The sequence below is a fragment of the Biomphalaria glabrata genome, chromosome 17, assembly GCF_947242115.1.
Source record: "Biomphalaria glabrata chromosome 17, xgBioGlab47.1, whole genome shotgun sequence".
NCBI lineage: Eukaryota > Metazoa > Mollusca > Gastropoda > Planorbidae > Biomphalaria > Biomphalaria glabrata.
This window is the reverse complement of record NC_074727.1, coordinates 23,501,197-23,520,159: the sequence shown is the minus strand read 5'-3', so window position 1 is coordinate 23,520,159 and position 18,963 is coordinate 23,501,197. Positions and strand designations below refer to the sequence as shown.

Here is an 18,963-nt window from a genome sequence, read left to right as displayed (position 1 = left end):
TTTGTGTCTGTTCTTTTCAATCAGATATTTGTGTCTGTTCTTTTCAATCAGATATTTGTGTCTGTTCTTTTCAATCAGATATTTGTGTCTGTTCTTTTCAATCAGATATTTGTGTCTGTTCTTTTCAATCAGATATTTGTGTCTGTTCTTTTCAATCAGATATTTGTGTCTGTTCTTTTCAATCAGATATTTGTGTCTGTTCTTTTCAATCAGATATTTGTGTCTGTTCTTTTCAATTGAGACAACACATTTGCTGCTACAGTATATATTAAAAATAATAAGTTTAACTGTAAAGCAAAAAAAAAAAAAAAAAAAAAGGGGAGGGTTAAGAATTGAAAACACAAAACTACGAAATAACCTTATATGTGTCAGTATTTTAATATTTTTTTAAGCGTCACCCTAAACGGGAAAATCCGTAATTAGTTTCCTGTGGTGTCTTTCTGTCACATTATTTAAAATCACATTTCACACATTTTATAAAAAAAAGGTGACTATCCTAACCTGGTCTTTCGAAGATATGTAGTAGCATCTAATTCTCCCAATGTTTTTTTAACACAATACAAGTGGTTTGTTGGTAACACTGATAATACTTTTAATAATGCTTTTAAATGCTTATTTAGTAATTTAGTAAATTTTTCTCTGGTGTATTAGTTTCTAAGGGTTTTTCGAAAATGTTCAAGATGCATTCGAAAAAAAGTTTCCTTTTCAGACTTTGAGATCTATAGGGCAAATGATGTTTATTTGGTCTACGGTTAACGAGGATGTCATGTGGTCAGCACAACGACCAACATCCTTTACTTTTCCCTAACTAATGTACCCTGAATATCCTGAAATTAAAAATCGCAGTCTTAATCAAGATTTGAACCCGGTACACCCGGTTTTGAAGCCAAGCACTTTACCACTTAGCCATTGCGTCTCCCAAATAGCATATTGTTTACAAATATTTTTACACATCTACAATATTATATGTATCACTTAATTTGTATGTACTTTGAAAATGTGAATACTGGCCTGCAAGTTTCATAAATTGTACAATGTTTACGCTGACTATATTCAGACAGAGGTCAAAATGACCTCGTGCATTGGATATCAATATTTGAATGCCATCAGGTGGATTACAACGCTTATGTCACTATGTCTGTTTCTTGTATGTTTGGATTTTCGCAATCGATTTTTTGACCATTTCTTCTCATTCATTCGTCATTAAATTGTGCACATAAGCTCAGACACGATAAAACAACACATAAATCAATCAAACATTTCACCAATTAGTTCATTGAGTAGTCTTAATTAATTAATTTTGAGAAGCATCTAATTTTCTAAGCTACTCCGTTTATAGCACAAAACAATATCTATACGGGAGAAGTAGTAGACTTTTACTTTTTTACTCATTTAAAAGCAAATAGGCAAGTAACTAGTAGGTCCTACTAATAAATGTGATTTGATACGAATATCAACAGCTAGACACTGAGGTATTGTTAGCATTATAGCTCAATTCGTTTTTATTTCATTTGTATCGGTGAATTTCAATCAAGTATCCATGACTTTGTTTAGCTTATCGTGAAGGTCCCCAATAGTAAATCAAGTATTCAAGTATCGTATCTTTTGGTAGACCCTTAGTTAATATAGAGACGTATCTTTTGGTAGACCCTTAGTTAATATAGAGACGCACCATAGTTGACGGACTTTGAAATCGACATTTAGTGATGTCACGGTTTAGTGGGTTCTAGTTTATTTATGGTATTTATAAGTCAGTTGGTGTTAAGACTTAACGGGAAAACTTCGTATTATGACAGCTACTCGATTGTTGCCTTTTCAGTATTAAACTTCATTCACGTAGGCTATATAACGGTCTGGGCTTAGTCCTTTAACCTTGTGTATGTATTGTTTCTTAGTAATTTAAACACATCTAATACACCCGTACAAGAAATACAGACATCTCCAGAGTAATCTGTCTTTCAACGCATCTAATACACCCGAACAAGAAACACAGACATCTCCAGAGTAATCTGTCTAAGTCAGAAAGCCATCAATTACAAGATCAAAGCCTATCACACATTTATCGTGAAGATGAAGTCCTCAGTATACATATTTTATACGGGTGGTCATTTGAGAACAAAAGCTCGTTACCAGGTCTCAGGTCAGGCCTACAATAACGATTGATCTTGATTTATCCCACTTCCTAGGACACATCATTATGATTTCAGTGGATATTGTCCCACAAAGAGAATTTAAAAATATATTTAAAAAGGGAGATCAAAAGTAAACAAGGTTACAAAGACTGTTTGTGTGGAAACACAAACTCAAAATCGACCTCCGAAGTGGTCCACCCAGGCAGGTAAAAAGGCAGGTATCAATATTTTCAGAAAGAAGCTCAGAATTAAATTCGATCAAAGACAAATGACAGAGAGAATGGAGAAAGAAGGTTGATAGATCTTGTGTGGTGCCCCAGCGGTCCAGCAAACCAAAGACATAATCATCTTCTTTTTTGAAGTAACGTCTGTATTATGTAAGATAAGATAAGATAAGATAAGAAAGGATAGGTAAAAGTGAATGTGAAGTTGAATGTGAATCTGGCCTAAATGATGTCTTATAATGATCTAGTTGCTTTTTAAAGGATCAATGTTTAATTCTTTAAAAAAAAAAACATAAAATTTTTCCTTTAGTTAAGTGTTGTGCGAGTAATAGACCGTGCTATAGTTCACGCGTTAATATGAAAAACTACTTATTAATTGTTGTTTTAAATTATGTCCAACTTATATGCATACTAAATAGATTTTTTCTCTTTGAAAAAAAGTAAAAATTTTTTTCGTGTAAATGTACTAAGTAGTATGACACAACTTCCTTAACTTAACAATACAAATGTAAAAAAAAAAATTTTGACTAAAAAATATCAGTTGCATAAATGTGTTAAGAATATTGCAAATAGTCATCTCTTCGACTAAAGAGCCTCCAGTGTTTGTTATTATTAATAGTGAATAGTTGTACAAATGTTGTATTTTTCGCATTTAGAAAAGAAAAATGTAGCAGTTGCATCAGAACTTTGAATGGAGTAAAATATTATGATGTCGGATTTTCACTATCTTTTCTAGTTTACCAGATCTAAACGGGACGGACGGACAGTAGGACAGATGGACAGACGGACAGACATTTTGCACAAAACTAATAGAGTCTTTTCTCCTTTCGGGGACCGCTAATAAAAAATGTATATATTTTTTTTTTCTAATCAGCCGGCTCCAGAGCGAAGTTATTCAAAGAAGGTGTCGAGGAAGCTTCATTCACTATTTTACACAAATGTCCAACATTATGGAATTTCGTAAGTACTTCAGTAATTGAAAGCTGTTACTACACAATTTCCTTTTTTTTTTTTATTTTCAATGATCAATTTATCTTCTGAGCATTCTTTTTTTTTTTGTCTGCCTATACGAGTGTGTCTTCTACATCTTTTAAAATTTTACAGTGTGTAGCACTAGCGGATCCAGGGGTGGGCAATAGGGAATATCGCCCTCCCCCCACTCGGCCGACCCCCCACTCCCAAAAGGGGGGGATTTCTGTAGAGAAATCACTTAATTTGTGTACGAATTCTTTACTGATGTTAATAATAGTTAATAATATTCTAACCAACTTTTAGATTATGCCGCCCCCATCCCCCACTTTCAAGTATACTGGCCAATTTGATGGGGTGGGCGGGGGTCGATTGCATCAATCCAGCCGAACCCCAGCCTTAAACTTTAGAGTGGGAGAGGGCGTTCCATTTTCATTTGTAGAAATCAGTTTGTCAAAGTATAAACAAAGAGGAGATGAATGTGATTACATATATCCCCAATACATAGATCCCCAATACATAGATCCCCAATACATAGATACCCAATATTTCTTTGTATGTGGTAGATGACTTTTTATTCACTTCTAAATAATATTTTTCATTTAACAAAAATCATTTTTTCCCTATAGATCAAAACTGCAGGTCTGGATGTGTTTTTGAAAGAGAAAAAAGATCTTTACGACAAGCTAATGTGCGTTCAATTTGACGGTATATCACTAGGAAAGCTTTCTGACAACCCTTCTTCTCTAGCAAGATGTGAAACATTTTTTGAAGACCTCAATCTTCAGGACATCTCCAACGATGCAAAACTGCAACGCTTGGTACAGAACATCCAAGCATATAAAAGAAAGTCGTCAAAAAATGTCCCTACATTGCCAGAACCTTCGCTGTATACATTGCCTGGCTTTAATTATGCCAAGGTGCAATTCTTGTATGAAAATGTGACAAGCCAAGAAAATGATTTTAGGAAGAAACTGATGGAGCTTAGAGATGAACACGCTAATAGATTGATAGAAGAAGATGGAGAACTTGTTTGGTATCCCTCACAAAATGCCACAGTAAAGGTTTTTGCCAAAATTATGAATGGTAAACAAGAATCCACAAAGCTGCTAAATGGTAAAGTCCATTCTTCTATGTGAAAAAAATATAATTACAAAATATTTTGAGAGAGAATTTTCATAAATGGATTCTTAGGGGTGACTAGTGTACCAATTCTCCAGACCTGCAATAGTATAGCTTTTATAGATAGATAGATAGATAGATAGATAGATAGATAGATAGATAGATAGATAGATAGATAGATAGATAGATAGATAGATAGATAGATAGATAGATAGATAAATAGATAGATAGATAGATAGATAGATAGATAGATAGATAGATAGATAGATAGAGAGAGAGAGATAGAGAGAGAGAGAGAGAGAGTGGTAGAGATCCCACGCATAGAATTTCAACTTTAAAAAAACATGTTTTTAGTTAGCAAGCTGACAACATTTGAAGAAGTAAAAGATCATATCAACCAAGTCTTAGGAAACAGTCAGACAGCAACTTCCAATCTACAGTTCCTTTTAAACAAGGTAGATCTATATTTCTTTTTAGATACTGTCAAACCTAGTTTTTCATATAACATGTTTAATAAACAGTTCTAGAGCGTTTTGAAATTACTAACTAAAGTTGATTTTGTTTTTTTACAATACATTTATTCAAGTCAGAATTTCATGGAGGAACCTGGGTGGAACCTGGACACTGATCTCAAAAATGCATCCAACGATTTTCCTAGAAATTGAATAGTGGATGTATATCGCTGATAAAAGAATTACTAATTCATTAGCCACGCTGGGAAAACTCTAGTTTGTCTGCTATAATTTTTCAAATAAAAAAAAAAAAGAAAGTTAAAATTTAGCTAGAAAACTAGGTTTAGATAAATAATAATAATAAATAAATAAATATTTGCTTTTATATAGCGCTACTTTCATGCTTATAGCATGCTCAGAGCGCTTTGGTCCAATTTCATTTGGGGACCTGAGAGGGGGGAGGGGGGTATCCGGGAGAAAGTTTTACCCTGTTGTCTTTAGGCACTCAGTAAACACAACTCTGCCTGAGTCGGGTGTCAAACCTCGAGCCCCCTTCATAGGTTGCCAAGCCAAGTTCAAGCGCACTTATCCACTTGACCACGCTTCCCCAGGTCTAAATCCAACATCCGTTTTAAAAGGACTATCATGTTCTTGAAAGGACTAGCGTTTTCGAGAATTTCCAAATGTAAAGTATTATAGATTAAAGAGTTTAATAAATTAATGAATAATTTTACAAACGTCAAGTTTTGATGACGCAATAAACCTTTTTCCCAATGTAATCTACATCTATATTATAAAGTAGAATGTGAGGGGTATGTATGTATGTATGTATGTATGTTACTTATAGACATCAAAACCGCTTGACCAATCTTGATAAAACTAGGCAGGAATGTTCCTTGGGTACCAACTTAGACCGTAGTGTATGTATTGTAGCCCTAAAACAAACTTAAGACCCTCAAAAAAAAATAAAGTTGTCCGACTCTATTACAGCTATAGTATTTTATGGATCTAGGCCATGTCTACAATGTTGACATGAGAAAAGATAGAAAGGATTTAGACCTAGATCTAATTTTAAGAAATACACTTTGCGCAGATAGTTTTTTACTTTGACACATGAAAAGACAAAAGAAGATCCATTGATTTCATTATATAATAAAATTAACCTTCAATTTTGTGTTTCAAAAGCATTTTTTACATTAATTAGTTCCTTATATCTGTGATTACAGATTTCCTGACGAACATTCTTTCATTAGACAATTCAGTAATGAATCGCGTACTAAATATTAATTCGTTTAATTGTTTACTTTATAATCCCATCCCTAGATCTAAAACTCTAATTCAACTCTAAGATGATAAAACTTCTCTTCGCACAGATAGTTTTATACTTTAACACATAAACATATTAATTAAAGTCCATTCATTTCATATTTTGATCAAATAAACATTCAAATTTGGTTTTCTAAAGCTACATTCATCTACGAAAGCTGCGAAGCCGAGTTAAAGGCCTAGATCTATATTCATTCATGAATCGCGTACTAAAAATTATTTCGTTTAATTGTTCACTTTATAATCCCATTCATTTAACAAAGCAATCGCTCTTTTCGTTTTTAATAGATAAGAATGTATCGACTTCGGGTAAACCCATTTTCGCAAACCTAATTTTATTTTCGTAGCGAAAGAGAAATAACGTGAAAGTATCATTAGCTAAGTTTAACATACATATAAATCCAATCCACTAGATTATTCAAAAGCATTTTTTACATAAATTAGTTCCTGATATCTACAGATTTCCTGGCGAGCATTCTTTCATTAGACATTACCAAATGGTTACACATTAACACATCTCTCTTCTGATGTCTGAGTCTATTCCTAGGCCTAGGTATAAAACTCTTACTGAACTCTAAGATGATAAAACTTCTTTTCGCAAAGATAGTTTTATGCTTTAACACATAAACATACTAATTATTGTCCATTCATTTGATATTTTAATCAAATTAACATTCAAATTTGTTTTTCTAAAGCATTTTTAATACATTCGTTCGCTGTTCGCTAAAGTTGCGTAGCCGTGTTGAGATAGGCCTATATTCATTCATGAAAAAAGGTCACGCATGCGCAGCACAGAACTCTAGATTAGTGTAGATTTAGATCTACGTCTACCTCAAGATCTACTTTATACTTTATACACATGAACATACAAAATTTAGTCTATTCATCTCAAATTTTAATCAAATATATGTAGGCCTACAAGCAAATGTTTTAATTTGAAAAAAAAAAATGGATTTAATTAAGCCTATTAGCTATTTTGATTTGATAGCTTCATTCACACTATTTTTACATTGACACATTCGCTTTACTTATTACATTATTATTTCGTTTAATTGTTTACAAAACACTCTCAGTGACTATATCGAAAGTAATACGCAAATAAAGACCCGCGGGTCGCGGGTAACATATGTCTAGTCTATATTATAAAGTAGAATGTGAGGGGTATGTATGTATGTATGTTACTTATAGACATCAAAACCGCTTGACCAATCTTGATAAAACTAGGCAGGAATGTTCCTTGGGTACCAACTTAGACCGTAGTGTATGTATTGTAGCCCTAAAACAAACTTAAGACCCTCAAAAAAAAAATAAAGTTGTCCGACTCTATTACAGCTATAGTATTTTATGGATCTAGGCCATGTCTACAATGTTGACATGAGAAAAGATAGAAAGGATTTAGACCTAGATCTAATTTTAAGAAATACACTTTGCGCAGATAGTTTTTTACTTTGACACATGAAAAGACAAAAGAAGATCCATTGATTTCATTATATAATAAAATTAACCTTCAATTTTGTGTTTCAAAAGCATTTTTTACATTAATTAGTTCCTTATATCTGTGATTACAGATTTCCTGACGAACATTCTTTCATTAGACAATTCCGTAATGAATCGCGTACTAAATATTAATTCGTTTAATTGTTTACTTTATAATCCCATCCCTAGATCTAAAACTCTAATTCAACTCTAAGATGATAAAACTTCTCTTCGCACAGATAGTTTTATACTTTAACACATAAACATATTAATTAAAGTCCATTCATTTCATATTTTGATCAAATAAACATTCAAATTTGGTTTTCTAAAGCTACATTCACCTACGGAAGCTGCGAAGCCGAGTTGAGATAGGCCTAGATCTATATTCATTCATGAATCGCGTACTAAATATAATTTCGTTTAATTGTTCACTTTATAATCCCATTCATTTAACAAAGCTATCGCTCTTTTCGTTTTTAATAGATAAGAATGTATCGACTTCGGGTAAACCCATTTTCTCAAAACTAATTTTATTTTCGTAGCGAAAGAGAAATAACGTGAAAGGATCATTAGCTACGTTTAACATACATCTAAATCCAATCCACTAGATTATCCAAAAGCATTTTTTACATAAATTAGTTCCTGATATCTGTGACATTAGACATTACCAAATGGTTACACATTAACACATCTCTCTACTGAGTCTATTCCTAGGCCTAGGTCTAAAACTCTTATTAAACTCTAGGATGATAAAACTTCTTTTCGCAAAGATAGTTTTATGCTTTAACACATAAACATAATAATTATTGTCCATTCATTTCATATTTTAATCAAATTAACATTCAAATTTGTTTTTCTAAAGCATTTTTAATATATTCGTTCGCTGTTCGCTAAAGCTGCGTAGCCGTGTTGAGATAGGCCTATATTCATTCATGAAAAAAAGTTCACGCATGCGCAGCACAGAATGAACTCAATAGTCTATTAAAGCTCTAGATTAGTGTAGATTTAGATCTATGTCTACCTCAAGATCTACTTTATACTTTATACACATGAACATACAAAATTTAGTCTATTCATCTCAAATTTTAATCAAATATATATAGGCCTACAAGCAAATGTTTTAATTTAAAAAAAAAATGGATTTAAGCCTATTAGCTATTCTGATTGATAGCTGCATTCACACTATTTTTACATTGACACATTCGCTTTACTTATTACATTATTATTTCGTTTAATTGTTTACAAAACACTCTCAGTGACAATACCGACAGTAATGCGCAAATAAAGACCCGCGGGTCGCGGGTAACATATGTCTAGTGTAAACATATAAACAAGTGTTTTCAAGAGTTTTCTTTGAGTTTCATTTATTACTACAAATACGGTAAGCTTCAAGAACGTAAATTACAAGACTAGTTCTGATCTATAGTTATAGCTGGTGGTAGACATTTGGTGTTGGACTAATAGAACAAGAAAAAATAATAGACATAAAGACAAGCTTTATTATAAGTTGTATAGAAGAAGTATTGCATGTTTTAAAACGTATTTTTGTTTTTATTCATGTCTTGTTATTACATACTGTTCTAGTGCTTTAGAATAATTAACAAAGATACTCATTCAGCCCCACCTGGTGGTTGTTTTGTCGGGTGAACTGTTTTTCTTTTGGGGTGAACGAATAGTTGGGTGAACGATTTGTCGTGTTCCCGTCTGCCTCTCCTTCTTTTCCCTGGTAATGCTATCTGTAGAAAGGACTTTGCGAGCCGTGAGGGTCTCGTTAACATATATATATATATATGTCAGTGATTGAAGTTTTATTTGTCACATACTTGAATATTTTTTTAGACATTACCAGAATTCTATAATCGTGACATGTTATACGGGCTGGTTGTCATGGCAGTTTGCGACGAACCAAATCTACAAAAGGAATCACTGACCAGGGTCGAGTTATTGGTTTTGAAAGGAAAGCTTCGTGCATTGGACACTAGTTTTGAAATGCTGGTTGGTATTTTTTCAAAGTTTACATATCAAGTTTATCTGTCAAGGCCAAAAGTTTGTACACGTTATTTCTCCAACACCCAATCTTATCTGTCAAGGCCAAAAGTTTGTACACGTTATTTCTCCAACACCCAATCTCGGATCAATCTGAAAATTTGCACAATTATTTCTTTTCAAAAAAAAAATTAACCAATCAGTTAATTAACTATTGGTAATAAATTACTTTGGTATCTTAAATAAGGGAAAGAAATAGTACTTGATTGAATTGGTAGTATACGTTGAATTATTCCCCTTTATAGATTATCGTCTGAGGCTTAGTACAAGTTTCGTTACATAACTGATACAAACTAATTGATACACTTAATATGAGCTATTTCTAATATTTTGCTTATTTATGAATCTATTTAAAAAAATTGTCAGATTTTTAAATATCGCTTTTAAATTCTATCATTGCACCCCCAGTGCACATTTGCCTACTTTTTAGTTTTTGATTTTCTGAATATGTACAGAGTCTTCGTAAACCTTTTTTGCACTATTTCCATAGTCAGATACAATTATTTCATATACAATTTTTTTTAAATATCCTGATTTTCTTACTGTTTTGGAATATTTTTTATAGAGCAAATAGTTATTAAATTATACTTAAATATTGTATCGCTAGAATGTAGTTTGTTGCAGTTTATCAATGTCAATGAAAATACAATTTATTTTAATTTTTTTTTAGGTTGTTCTAAAACATATTTTAATTGACTCCATAGAACAAATGAGGTAAAACTAATTTTATGATAACATATTTTCAATTGACGTAATGATAATTAATTAATAGCGCATGATGAACTTAATACTGTTGGGCAATGATTCTGTTTACGCAGGAGAAATAAAACTCAAGATGATGTCTTGCATGAGCTTATCAAGAGAAAGTGCTTGCTACTCTACAACATCCAGATAGAATTGATATTCAAAATGCAAAAACCTGAGAACCGAGACATGCGAAATCTCAAAACTAGGGTTACTAGGTATTGTAATAGTAGGCTTGTAGAGACTAACAATCACTTTCTTGTCTGTGTAAATGCTCCCGTTATTCATGTTAGATCGTGTATATATTTCGGCCTAAAAATTACCCTCCCCCCCTCTTTCTCTGTTAATTAGCGCATTCTTTCCACATGTCAGCAATGTAGGTTACTGGGTTACAATAACGAGACGGGCCTGACAAAACAATAACATTTACTATCACGGGTATAAGATTTGAGTTTTTATTAGTGCTGCTAAATCTATGTGTAGAAAAAAATACTAGAGTTTTGCGTTACCATTTATATAATTTAAAAAAAAAAGACTTATATTTAATAACATTAAGTCCTTAAGATAGGTTTACATATTGAAGAGATGAATAATTATAGGATCGTTTAAAAAAAAACAAAATTTATAATCATCATAATATCTAAACTTCGTTTGAGAAAGTTGCTTCCTTTTAAATAAGTGTTTGATAAAACCTATGATTGCATATGCAAGGCCGGTCCTACAGATTGCGGGGCCCATGCGAAACGGATTGCGAGGGGCCTTTTTTGGGTTGTGATAAGGATAATAAGTGAAAATTAAGATTTTGTTTTAGAAAATAAATTCGTCTTTGCATTTTATTCATACTTTGCTAAGTACAAAATCACTGGCAAATTAGCTTTGCGAGCCATCTACAGAAGATTATAGTTTTTCAACAAAAAGCCGATAAACATTAAGATCTGCCTTTTAGATTTAAAATTGACTAGCAAAATATCGCTTTTGTTTTTTGTTTTTTTTGTAAAGAGGTCGAGATAGATTTAGATCTATATTTGTATGCTAGTGACTATTAAAGTAAATTAAGAATTTGAACTTGTTATTACATTTTATTAATTGAAAGCTGACAATGACGGTTGTTTTTTTTTTGCTAGTTGGATTGGCGTTTTCCATATTGAATGACACCCATAAATGACAATTTTGTCTGTTTTTAAGGAGATTTTCGTCAGTTTTCAGAGGATTTTAAGAATTTCATGAGATTTTCATTACTTTTTCGTATATTTTAGAATTTCGGGAGAATTCCAGAAACCCTTTAGTATTAAATTAAAATGTTTTATTTTAATAGTTTACACCTAGAATTCGCGCGTGGCCTATGAAAGTGCGGGGCCCACTGCGGCCGCATAGGTTGCAGTGGCCTAAGACCGGCCCTGTGCATATAGTTCCATAGAGGTCATCAGACGCTTTTTTCCGAACTGTTGAATATAATTCATGAGATTTATAGCATATAAAAAAAATTTATCCTACAACTTTGACATAAAAAAAATATACTTCCCATAATCCTCTCGCCCTTCCCAATAAACAAATATGTTGGAACCTTCAATTAAGGGTCACACTTATTATAAAAGAGATACAGATTTCTTGTCCTCCGTTTAATCGGACCAGTCACTTTATAGGACTGTAATTCCGAAACTGTTGTTCACACTGTGGTCTATGATTGATAATATGTCGATTGATTACGATTGATAAACGATCGATAAAAAAAATGTGATTTCAACAGGTAAAAAATTACGAAGAAGGTTTATTCCTCAGCAGCGAGCATAAATGCTACGATGAAAATGGAGATTACGACTTTACAATATTATTGTGTGGTCTCTGTCCTTCTGTCCATCCGTCTGTTTGTCCCGTTTAGATTTCAGAAACTAAAAAAGAAAATGAAAATTGGACATCACGAGCTTTCAAAGTTCTGATGCAACGGCTACTTTTTTCTTTTTCCAAAAGTGAGCTTTGTAATTTTTAAAATACACCACTTTTAAATAAAAAAAAAACTTCAAGGGAGGTTAGTTTTTTTTATATAAACTCCAGCTTCCTTCATAGATTCGCGCATTGGTACAAAAAATGTCCATCTAATGTCACAATGGAAAAAGTATCAATGGCTCATTATAAAATATATTTTCCATTTATTAACTAACTCATTAAATGAATACTGATTCAAATGATGTTTTTTAAAAAAAATTTTGTTACGAACTTCGCCTTAGTTCTAAGTTAAAACAAGAAAAACCTAAATAACTAGTCGAACCCCGCAGTAGCATACGCCGCTATTTTGCAGGGCCGGTCTAAGTACACTGCAACCTATGCAATCGCAGTGTGTTCCGCACTTTCATAGGACCCGCGCTAATTCTAGGTGTAAATTATTAAATTAAACCATTTTATAACTTATAACAGATTTTCTCCTGATTTACTAGGAGCACCTGGAAATTTCCCGAAATTGCAAAATATACGAAAAAGTCCTGGAAATCTCCAGAATTATTCAAATCTTTTGAAAACTCCTGAAATATATAGACCAAAATTGTCATTTTGGGGTGTCATTCAATATAGGAAACGCCAATCCGTAATCTTGGAGTGTGGTGAAAGAAGCTTCTCGCGCCTCAAACTAATGAAGAATTACTTAAAATCAACAATTCTCGAAGATAGATTGAAATATTTGGTAATTTTTGCTATTGAGCGTCATCTATGTAGGAAACAGAATTTTAATTATATACTGTATGACTTCGCTACACGCAATGCTCGTAAAGTAATTCTGAACGCAGAAAAGAATGAATAAAATGCAAAGACAATTTTATTTTCTAACACAAACTCTTAATTTTCACTTATTATCCGTATTCTTACGCAAACTGGGCCCCGCGAAATCCATTTCGCATAGGGCCCCATAATTGTTGAGTCCGGCCCTGCTATTTAGTGACGGGTGAATACATAGTATATTACTTGTTCTCCCTCCCCCCTCTTTGTTTTCGCCGCTAAAGTTACGTGGGGCAGAAATAAATAAAAGATCTTTCCATGATTTCCTGGTCACAATGGTTAATCTGGCCCTGCAATTTAGTGACGGGTGAAGACTACTTGTTCTCCCTCCCCCCCTTTTTTTTTATTTTCGTGGTATAACTCTTGCAGAAATAAAAGAGTGATCTTTTTTTTACTTTTTGGTGTCCAAACGGTTGAACCATGAAGACAATTATATAAATAATTACTTTTTTTTTTAATTTACTCAAGTTTATAGAATGTGTAATAAACCAATTGGTTTGGATCAGCCATGTAATTAAATTTATAATAGATCTAGACTAACAAAAGTAAATCTGTGCCATTAATAATACTTTAAGAGGCCCCGAGATGGGAATAGACGCTCTTTGTTTTGTGTGGTCTGTCTGTCCGTCCGTCCCTCCTTCTGTCCGTCCCGTTTAGATATCGTAAACTAGAAAAGATAGTGAAAATCCCACATCATGATATTTTAGACCATTCAAAGTTCAGATGCTACGGCTATTTTCCTTGTGAAAGTGTAAAATTTAATTTTTAAAATCAACTATGCAGGCAGTTTTTTTTTTTCATAAAAATACATCATTTTTACAACTATTTACTAGCAAACAAGGGAGACTATTTAGTAATGAAGCTTTTTTTGTCCTTTTTTTTTCTAAATTTGTACTACTAAGTTAAGTAATTCAGTCCTACAAACTACCTATATTTAGGGAAAAAAAATTATTTAAAATGCATAATATATATTTTTTTTTAATTTCATAAGTAGGCCTATTTTGTCATATTTTATGCACTTTAACTATAAGCACGCCGTGCCGGTACGGCTACCCGATAAATGGAAAACTTTTTTTTTTCGGAATATTTTCAAATTCTGAGGCTTTAATTTAGAGATTCACCCTTTACAAAACACATAGATATATTAGATAATCATTCAGTAACATCAGTTAGGCGAGGTACACACATGGCTTCACTTTCACCTATCCTTTAATCTGCTGGACCATTGGGGAACCACACAAGATCTGTCTCCTTTTCACTCTCCTTTGCATTTGATAAAATTTCTTCCCATCGCTTTCTCTGTCTTCATCTTCTTCCTGGTACTGTTCCCTGAAGAAAGGTCTTTGCGAGCACTGAGGACCTTGTGTTATTGGCCATAGAGTTTGAGTGTACGTTTTTTGACAGCGGTTAGCAGGTCATCGTGGGGTCCAATTGCTGTATTAATCATGTTTCTAATCTCTTTATTCGTGATGCAGTCTTTGTAAGTGACGCTTAGGATTTAACTATCTTCATAACTATTAGTTCATCGAATAGATATGAATATTAACGATTTAATAATAATAACATTTATAAATCTCCGTATCCTGTGGTATCAAGTCGTTAGTCGAACTAACAATACAACAACACGTCTCTTCTTTTTTGTATCGACGGAGATAGGGTTGTAGTTGTTGATAGTTTGTAGTTCATAGTTTATATTCTTTCCGAAAATATTGAAAATTTTTATCTACCTGAGTGTACCACTTCGGGGGCCGATTTTGAGTTTGTGTTTTTGTTTAACGCTATTTCATGCTTTTAGCTTTCTCACTATGCCATGATCCTTCACTTACCTGGACCAGCTGGTAAAATGGGAAAGGGGAGGAAAAAAAGGATACCTGGCTGGATTTTTTAAAAGGTGGAATGACCTGAATTTGAACTCGTGGCTCAAGCTCCCTCTGACAGACGTACTAACCACTTTGCTAGTGATGTACTTGTGCTATATAAGATTGTATAATTATATATATATACTGTTAATTACAATTTAGAGTGGCAACATATAAAGGGGACTAACTAAGCTAATACCACTACTTCCGTCAAGTACAATTTCTTTCCCTTGTTCGAGATACTTGAAGCTTTAACATTTGTGCGTTTCTGAAATGGGACTCTGAATGTAGAATCTACCTATAAAAGTTAAAGGATCTTTACTTTTTTATGGAACATGATAATAAGCAAACATATTTGTTTTGTCAAGAAAATGTGCTGTTTTAAAAACAACATAGAACGGCATTATGAAACAATTATGACGGCATAAATGGTTTGAACTGCTAATTAAAGATTGTTAAACTACGCCTATAGATCGGGAGATTTATGAGAATATTTACCAAAAAGAGACCAAAAAATTTGAATACAATTTACTTAGCTAGGGCATGTCCATCCGAAGTCTCGTCTAATTATGTGTTTAATGAGTTCACAGGTCAGAGGAAAGCAGACCAGCCGTCGACACATACATCTCCAGTACCCAATCATTTCTTGGTCTTACGACAGAGGAGGTGACACAGTTCTCAAAAGAATTTGTATCTGTCAGTTTGAAAACAGAGAACGATGGAAATACTTTAATAGGTCTAAAAGATTACAAACAGTTTTATATCCTTATGAAGCAAATGAAAATGGTAAGGCATATTTCTGTCTATCTGTTTGTCTGTCTGTCCGTCTGTCTGTCTCTCTCTCTTTCTCTCTCTCTCTCTCTCTCTCTCTCTCTCTCTCTCTCTCTATATATATATATATATATATATATATATATATATATATATATATATAAATATATAAATATATAAATATATAAATAGATAGATAGATAGATAGATAGATAGATAGATAAATAGATAGATAGATAGATAGATAGATAGATAGATAGATAGATAGATAGATAGATAGATAGATAGATAGATAGATAGATAGATAGATAGATAGATAGATAGATAGATAGATAGATAGATAGATAGATAGTTAATTAGATAATTAAATAGATATATAGATAGATAGATAGATAGATAGATAGATAGATAGATAGATAGATAGATAGATAGATAGATAGATAGATAGATAGATAGATAGATAGATAGATAGATAGATAGATAGAGATAGATAGATAGTTAATTAGATAATTAAATAGATTTATAGATATATAGATAGATAGATAGATAGATAGATAGATAGATAGATAGATAGATAGATAGATAGATAGATAGATAGATAGATAGATAGATAGATAGATAGACATAGACATAGACATAAACATATATTACATATATAAATCAACGTATTTATATGTTTGTACCATTACACATGACTTGCGACACCACCATTCGTACACCTCTCACAACCTTCAAACCATGTATGACGTATTTTTCATGTTTATCCCCGTATGTTCATATTGTCTAGATTCGTTTTCCATATTGTTTGATTTATCCAAATTAGTGTACACATCAATAAACCTCATTTTATCATTATCATTTAGCTGTTCAAGTTCAACAGTAAAGTAAACGAGGACCTACTTAGCCTGGAATATTTAAAAGCTTACTTAAGAGCCAAGCCCAAACCGAAAAGGCGCCAGCACCCCCAGCTTTGTTTAGACCTTATTTGGCAAGGAATTCAACACTATCTCAGATTTCTCTCAGGTTTGTAAACTTGTTTCTTTTCATTGTGCTTATATCAAGTCAGCACATCTCTCCTCTGGTCAATGCCTTTTAAACGTTATTTCTTCCTGGTCAATAGCAGGCATCCTACTATTGAATCTTGATTTACAAAGTTAGGAAAAGATACGTACATACAATGAGCGTTATTTGATTATAGTGTGTTGTTTGTTTTTTAATAAAGATAAATATTTTGTTAAACAGCACTTTAGGGTATCAGCGCCAAATGTGCCATTATCCCGATTAGTCTTGTAAAAGATTTTATCCAGCGACCAGGTTCGTGGACCTAAAGCTCCTTACCCTGCACTTTCATGGCTTCGTTACTATGACTGGTGGCGTGGCCATGGAAAATGCTGTACTCCTCATTAATCTTCGGACTCTAAAACAAGCCTTATTACTATTATTAACTATGAATATTTCAATCTGGGTCTTATTCGATTACGAGTTTGTATAAAAACTTTTATTAAAGCATTGTTTAAAATGATGTGTGGATTTTTTCAGAGGAAAGCTTAAACCCAGACACAACAGCACAGTTTCTCAGCGCCTTAGAAATCGTGAAAATGTTGAAAATCCCCAACAATATAAAGCAGGTATAATGGCTATGTTTGTGTCTAAAGTTTAATTTATTCCTATCGCATGCATGGAAGAAATGATATCAGCCAAACAGGGTAGTAATTTTACTGCAAGCTTTTTATTTATTTTTTTTTTTTTTTGCAGGTTTATGTTTACTATAATAGTTATGATTTTGTGTAAACAATTTCTACATTAAATCAATTTAAACCCGTAACCTGAATTGTAAGGAAACTTTCGATTACCTCTTCAGACTTATTTTTTTAAGATAAGAACTAGCATTGGGATAAAGATAATAAGAATGGCTATGGCAATTTTACTGATGTAAAGAAATGTTTAAAAACAGGTTTTTGATTTTTATTAATATCATTACAGTCGACACTAGGACTATAAAACAGATTTATCTTTTTGATGCTCTAATAAGTGAATACATTTTAACTGAACTATCGCAGATGGCATCATCATTAAGACACTTGATGTTCTGTCCTGATGACGACCTACGACGACAGATCATTCATTTTGTTCAGGCAGACGAAGATTTGAATGAGCCCTGGCAAAGGCATGTAATACACTTTATTGAGGAAATGTTTCCGACTTTGAAGATAAATCCAGAAGATAAGGTAATTTAACATATTACACTTGATGCCTGAAGATTTTTTTTTTAAAGTATCTTTTACTTCAGTATCTTTCACTTCATTAAAGTGGATTAATAATAAACACTTAAAAAGAAACATTTTTTTCCGTTGAACACTGGGCAGGTTATTCCAGCTTGAGCTAGTGTCATTGGCCTTGCTTTTATTTTTTCTGACGCTCTTCTTCTGTAATCCTTTGTCCTCTCCAATGTGTGCTCCACTTTTCACAGCGCGTTGTCATGATGCTCTATTGTGTGCTTCCATCTCCCAGGTGGCAGGGTCAATGCTGAAGTCTTTCAGAGAAGTTTTGAGGGTATCCCTGGAGCGTTTTATGTGATCGCTTTTCTTCCTTTAATTGTCCTGAAGGTTGTCATTTAGGGATGTGGGAGTCTTCCATTCTGCTGGGACTGCATCAGGATTGTGTGAATGGGTTGCAGGCCCACTCTCAACGGATTTCAGTATCAGGTGTTTGTTTGCTGTTGTTGTTGTTATTTGTCATCCAACATTCAGTATTTTTCTAAGACAGATCATGTCTATATACTGTCCATTTTTCTGAGATAAACAGCAATGTAAGGATGATGAAAACTCGATAGACCCCTAGCTTCGTGCTTGTCGTAATTCCTCGTCTATTCCAAACATTTTTAGATAGTCTACCATAAGACGCACTGGTCATGGCGATAAGCAAGTCGATTTCATTATCGTTTATCCGTTTTGGGAGAGTGTGCTGTCAAGAGAGATAAATCTTTCCACTGCTTTTCTGTGGCATTTTACGTCTCGAGAGACGATTTTTTCCCTTTGCAACTTCTTGTGTGACTAAAGAGGCCAATCCTTGATAC

The 18,963-nt window shown here is 33.0% G+C and overlaps 1 protein-coding gene across 3 annotated transcripts in view; it reads left to right on the top strand.

Moving 5' to 3' along the window:
• The window catches only part of LOC106079376 (uncharacterized), a 65,537-nt gene that overhangs the window by 7,010 nt on the left and 39,564 nt on the right, over nucleotides 1–18,963 (top strand). For all 3 annotated transcript variants that reach the window (XM_056015534.1, XM_056015532.1, XM_056015533.1), the window contains exons 3-12: nucleotides 3,231–3,316; nucleotides 3,955–4,441; nucleotides 4,802–4,902; nucleotides 9,541–9,696; nucleotides 10,418–10,461; nucleotides 10,566–10,709; nucleotides 15,707–15,902; nucleotides 16,751–16,910; nucleotides 17,427–17,515; nucleotides 17,948–18,115. In XM_056015534.1, the coding sequence (XP_055871509.1) occupies nucleotides 3,231–3,316; nucleotides 3,955–4,441; nucleotides 4,802–4,902; nucleotides 9,541–9,696; nucleotides 10,418–10,461; nucleotides 10,566–10,709; nucleotides 15,707–15,902; nucleotides 16,751–16,910; nucleotides 17,427–17,515; nucleotides 17,948–18,115 (1,631 nt within the window). The remainder of the gene's footprint in view (nucleotides 1–3,230; nucleotides 3,317–3,954; nucleotides 4,442–4,801; nucleotides 4,903–9,540; nucleotides 9,697–10,417; nucleotides 10,462–10,565; nucleotides 10,710–15,706; nucleotides 15,903–16,750; nucleotides 16,911–17,426; nucleotides 17,516–17,947; nucleotides 18,116–18,963) is intronic.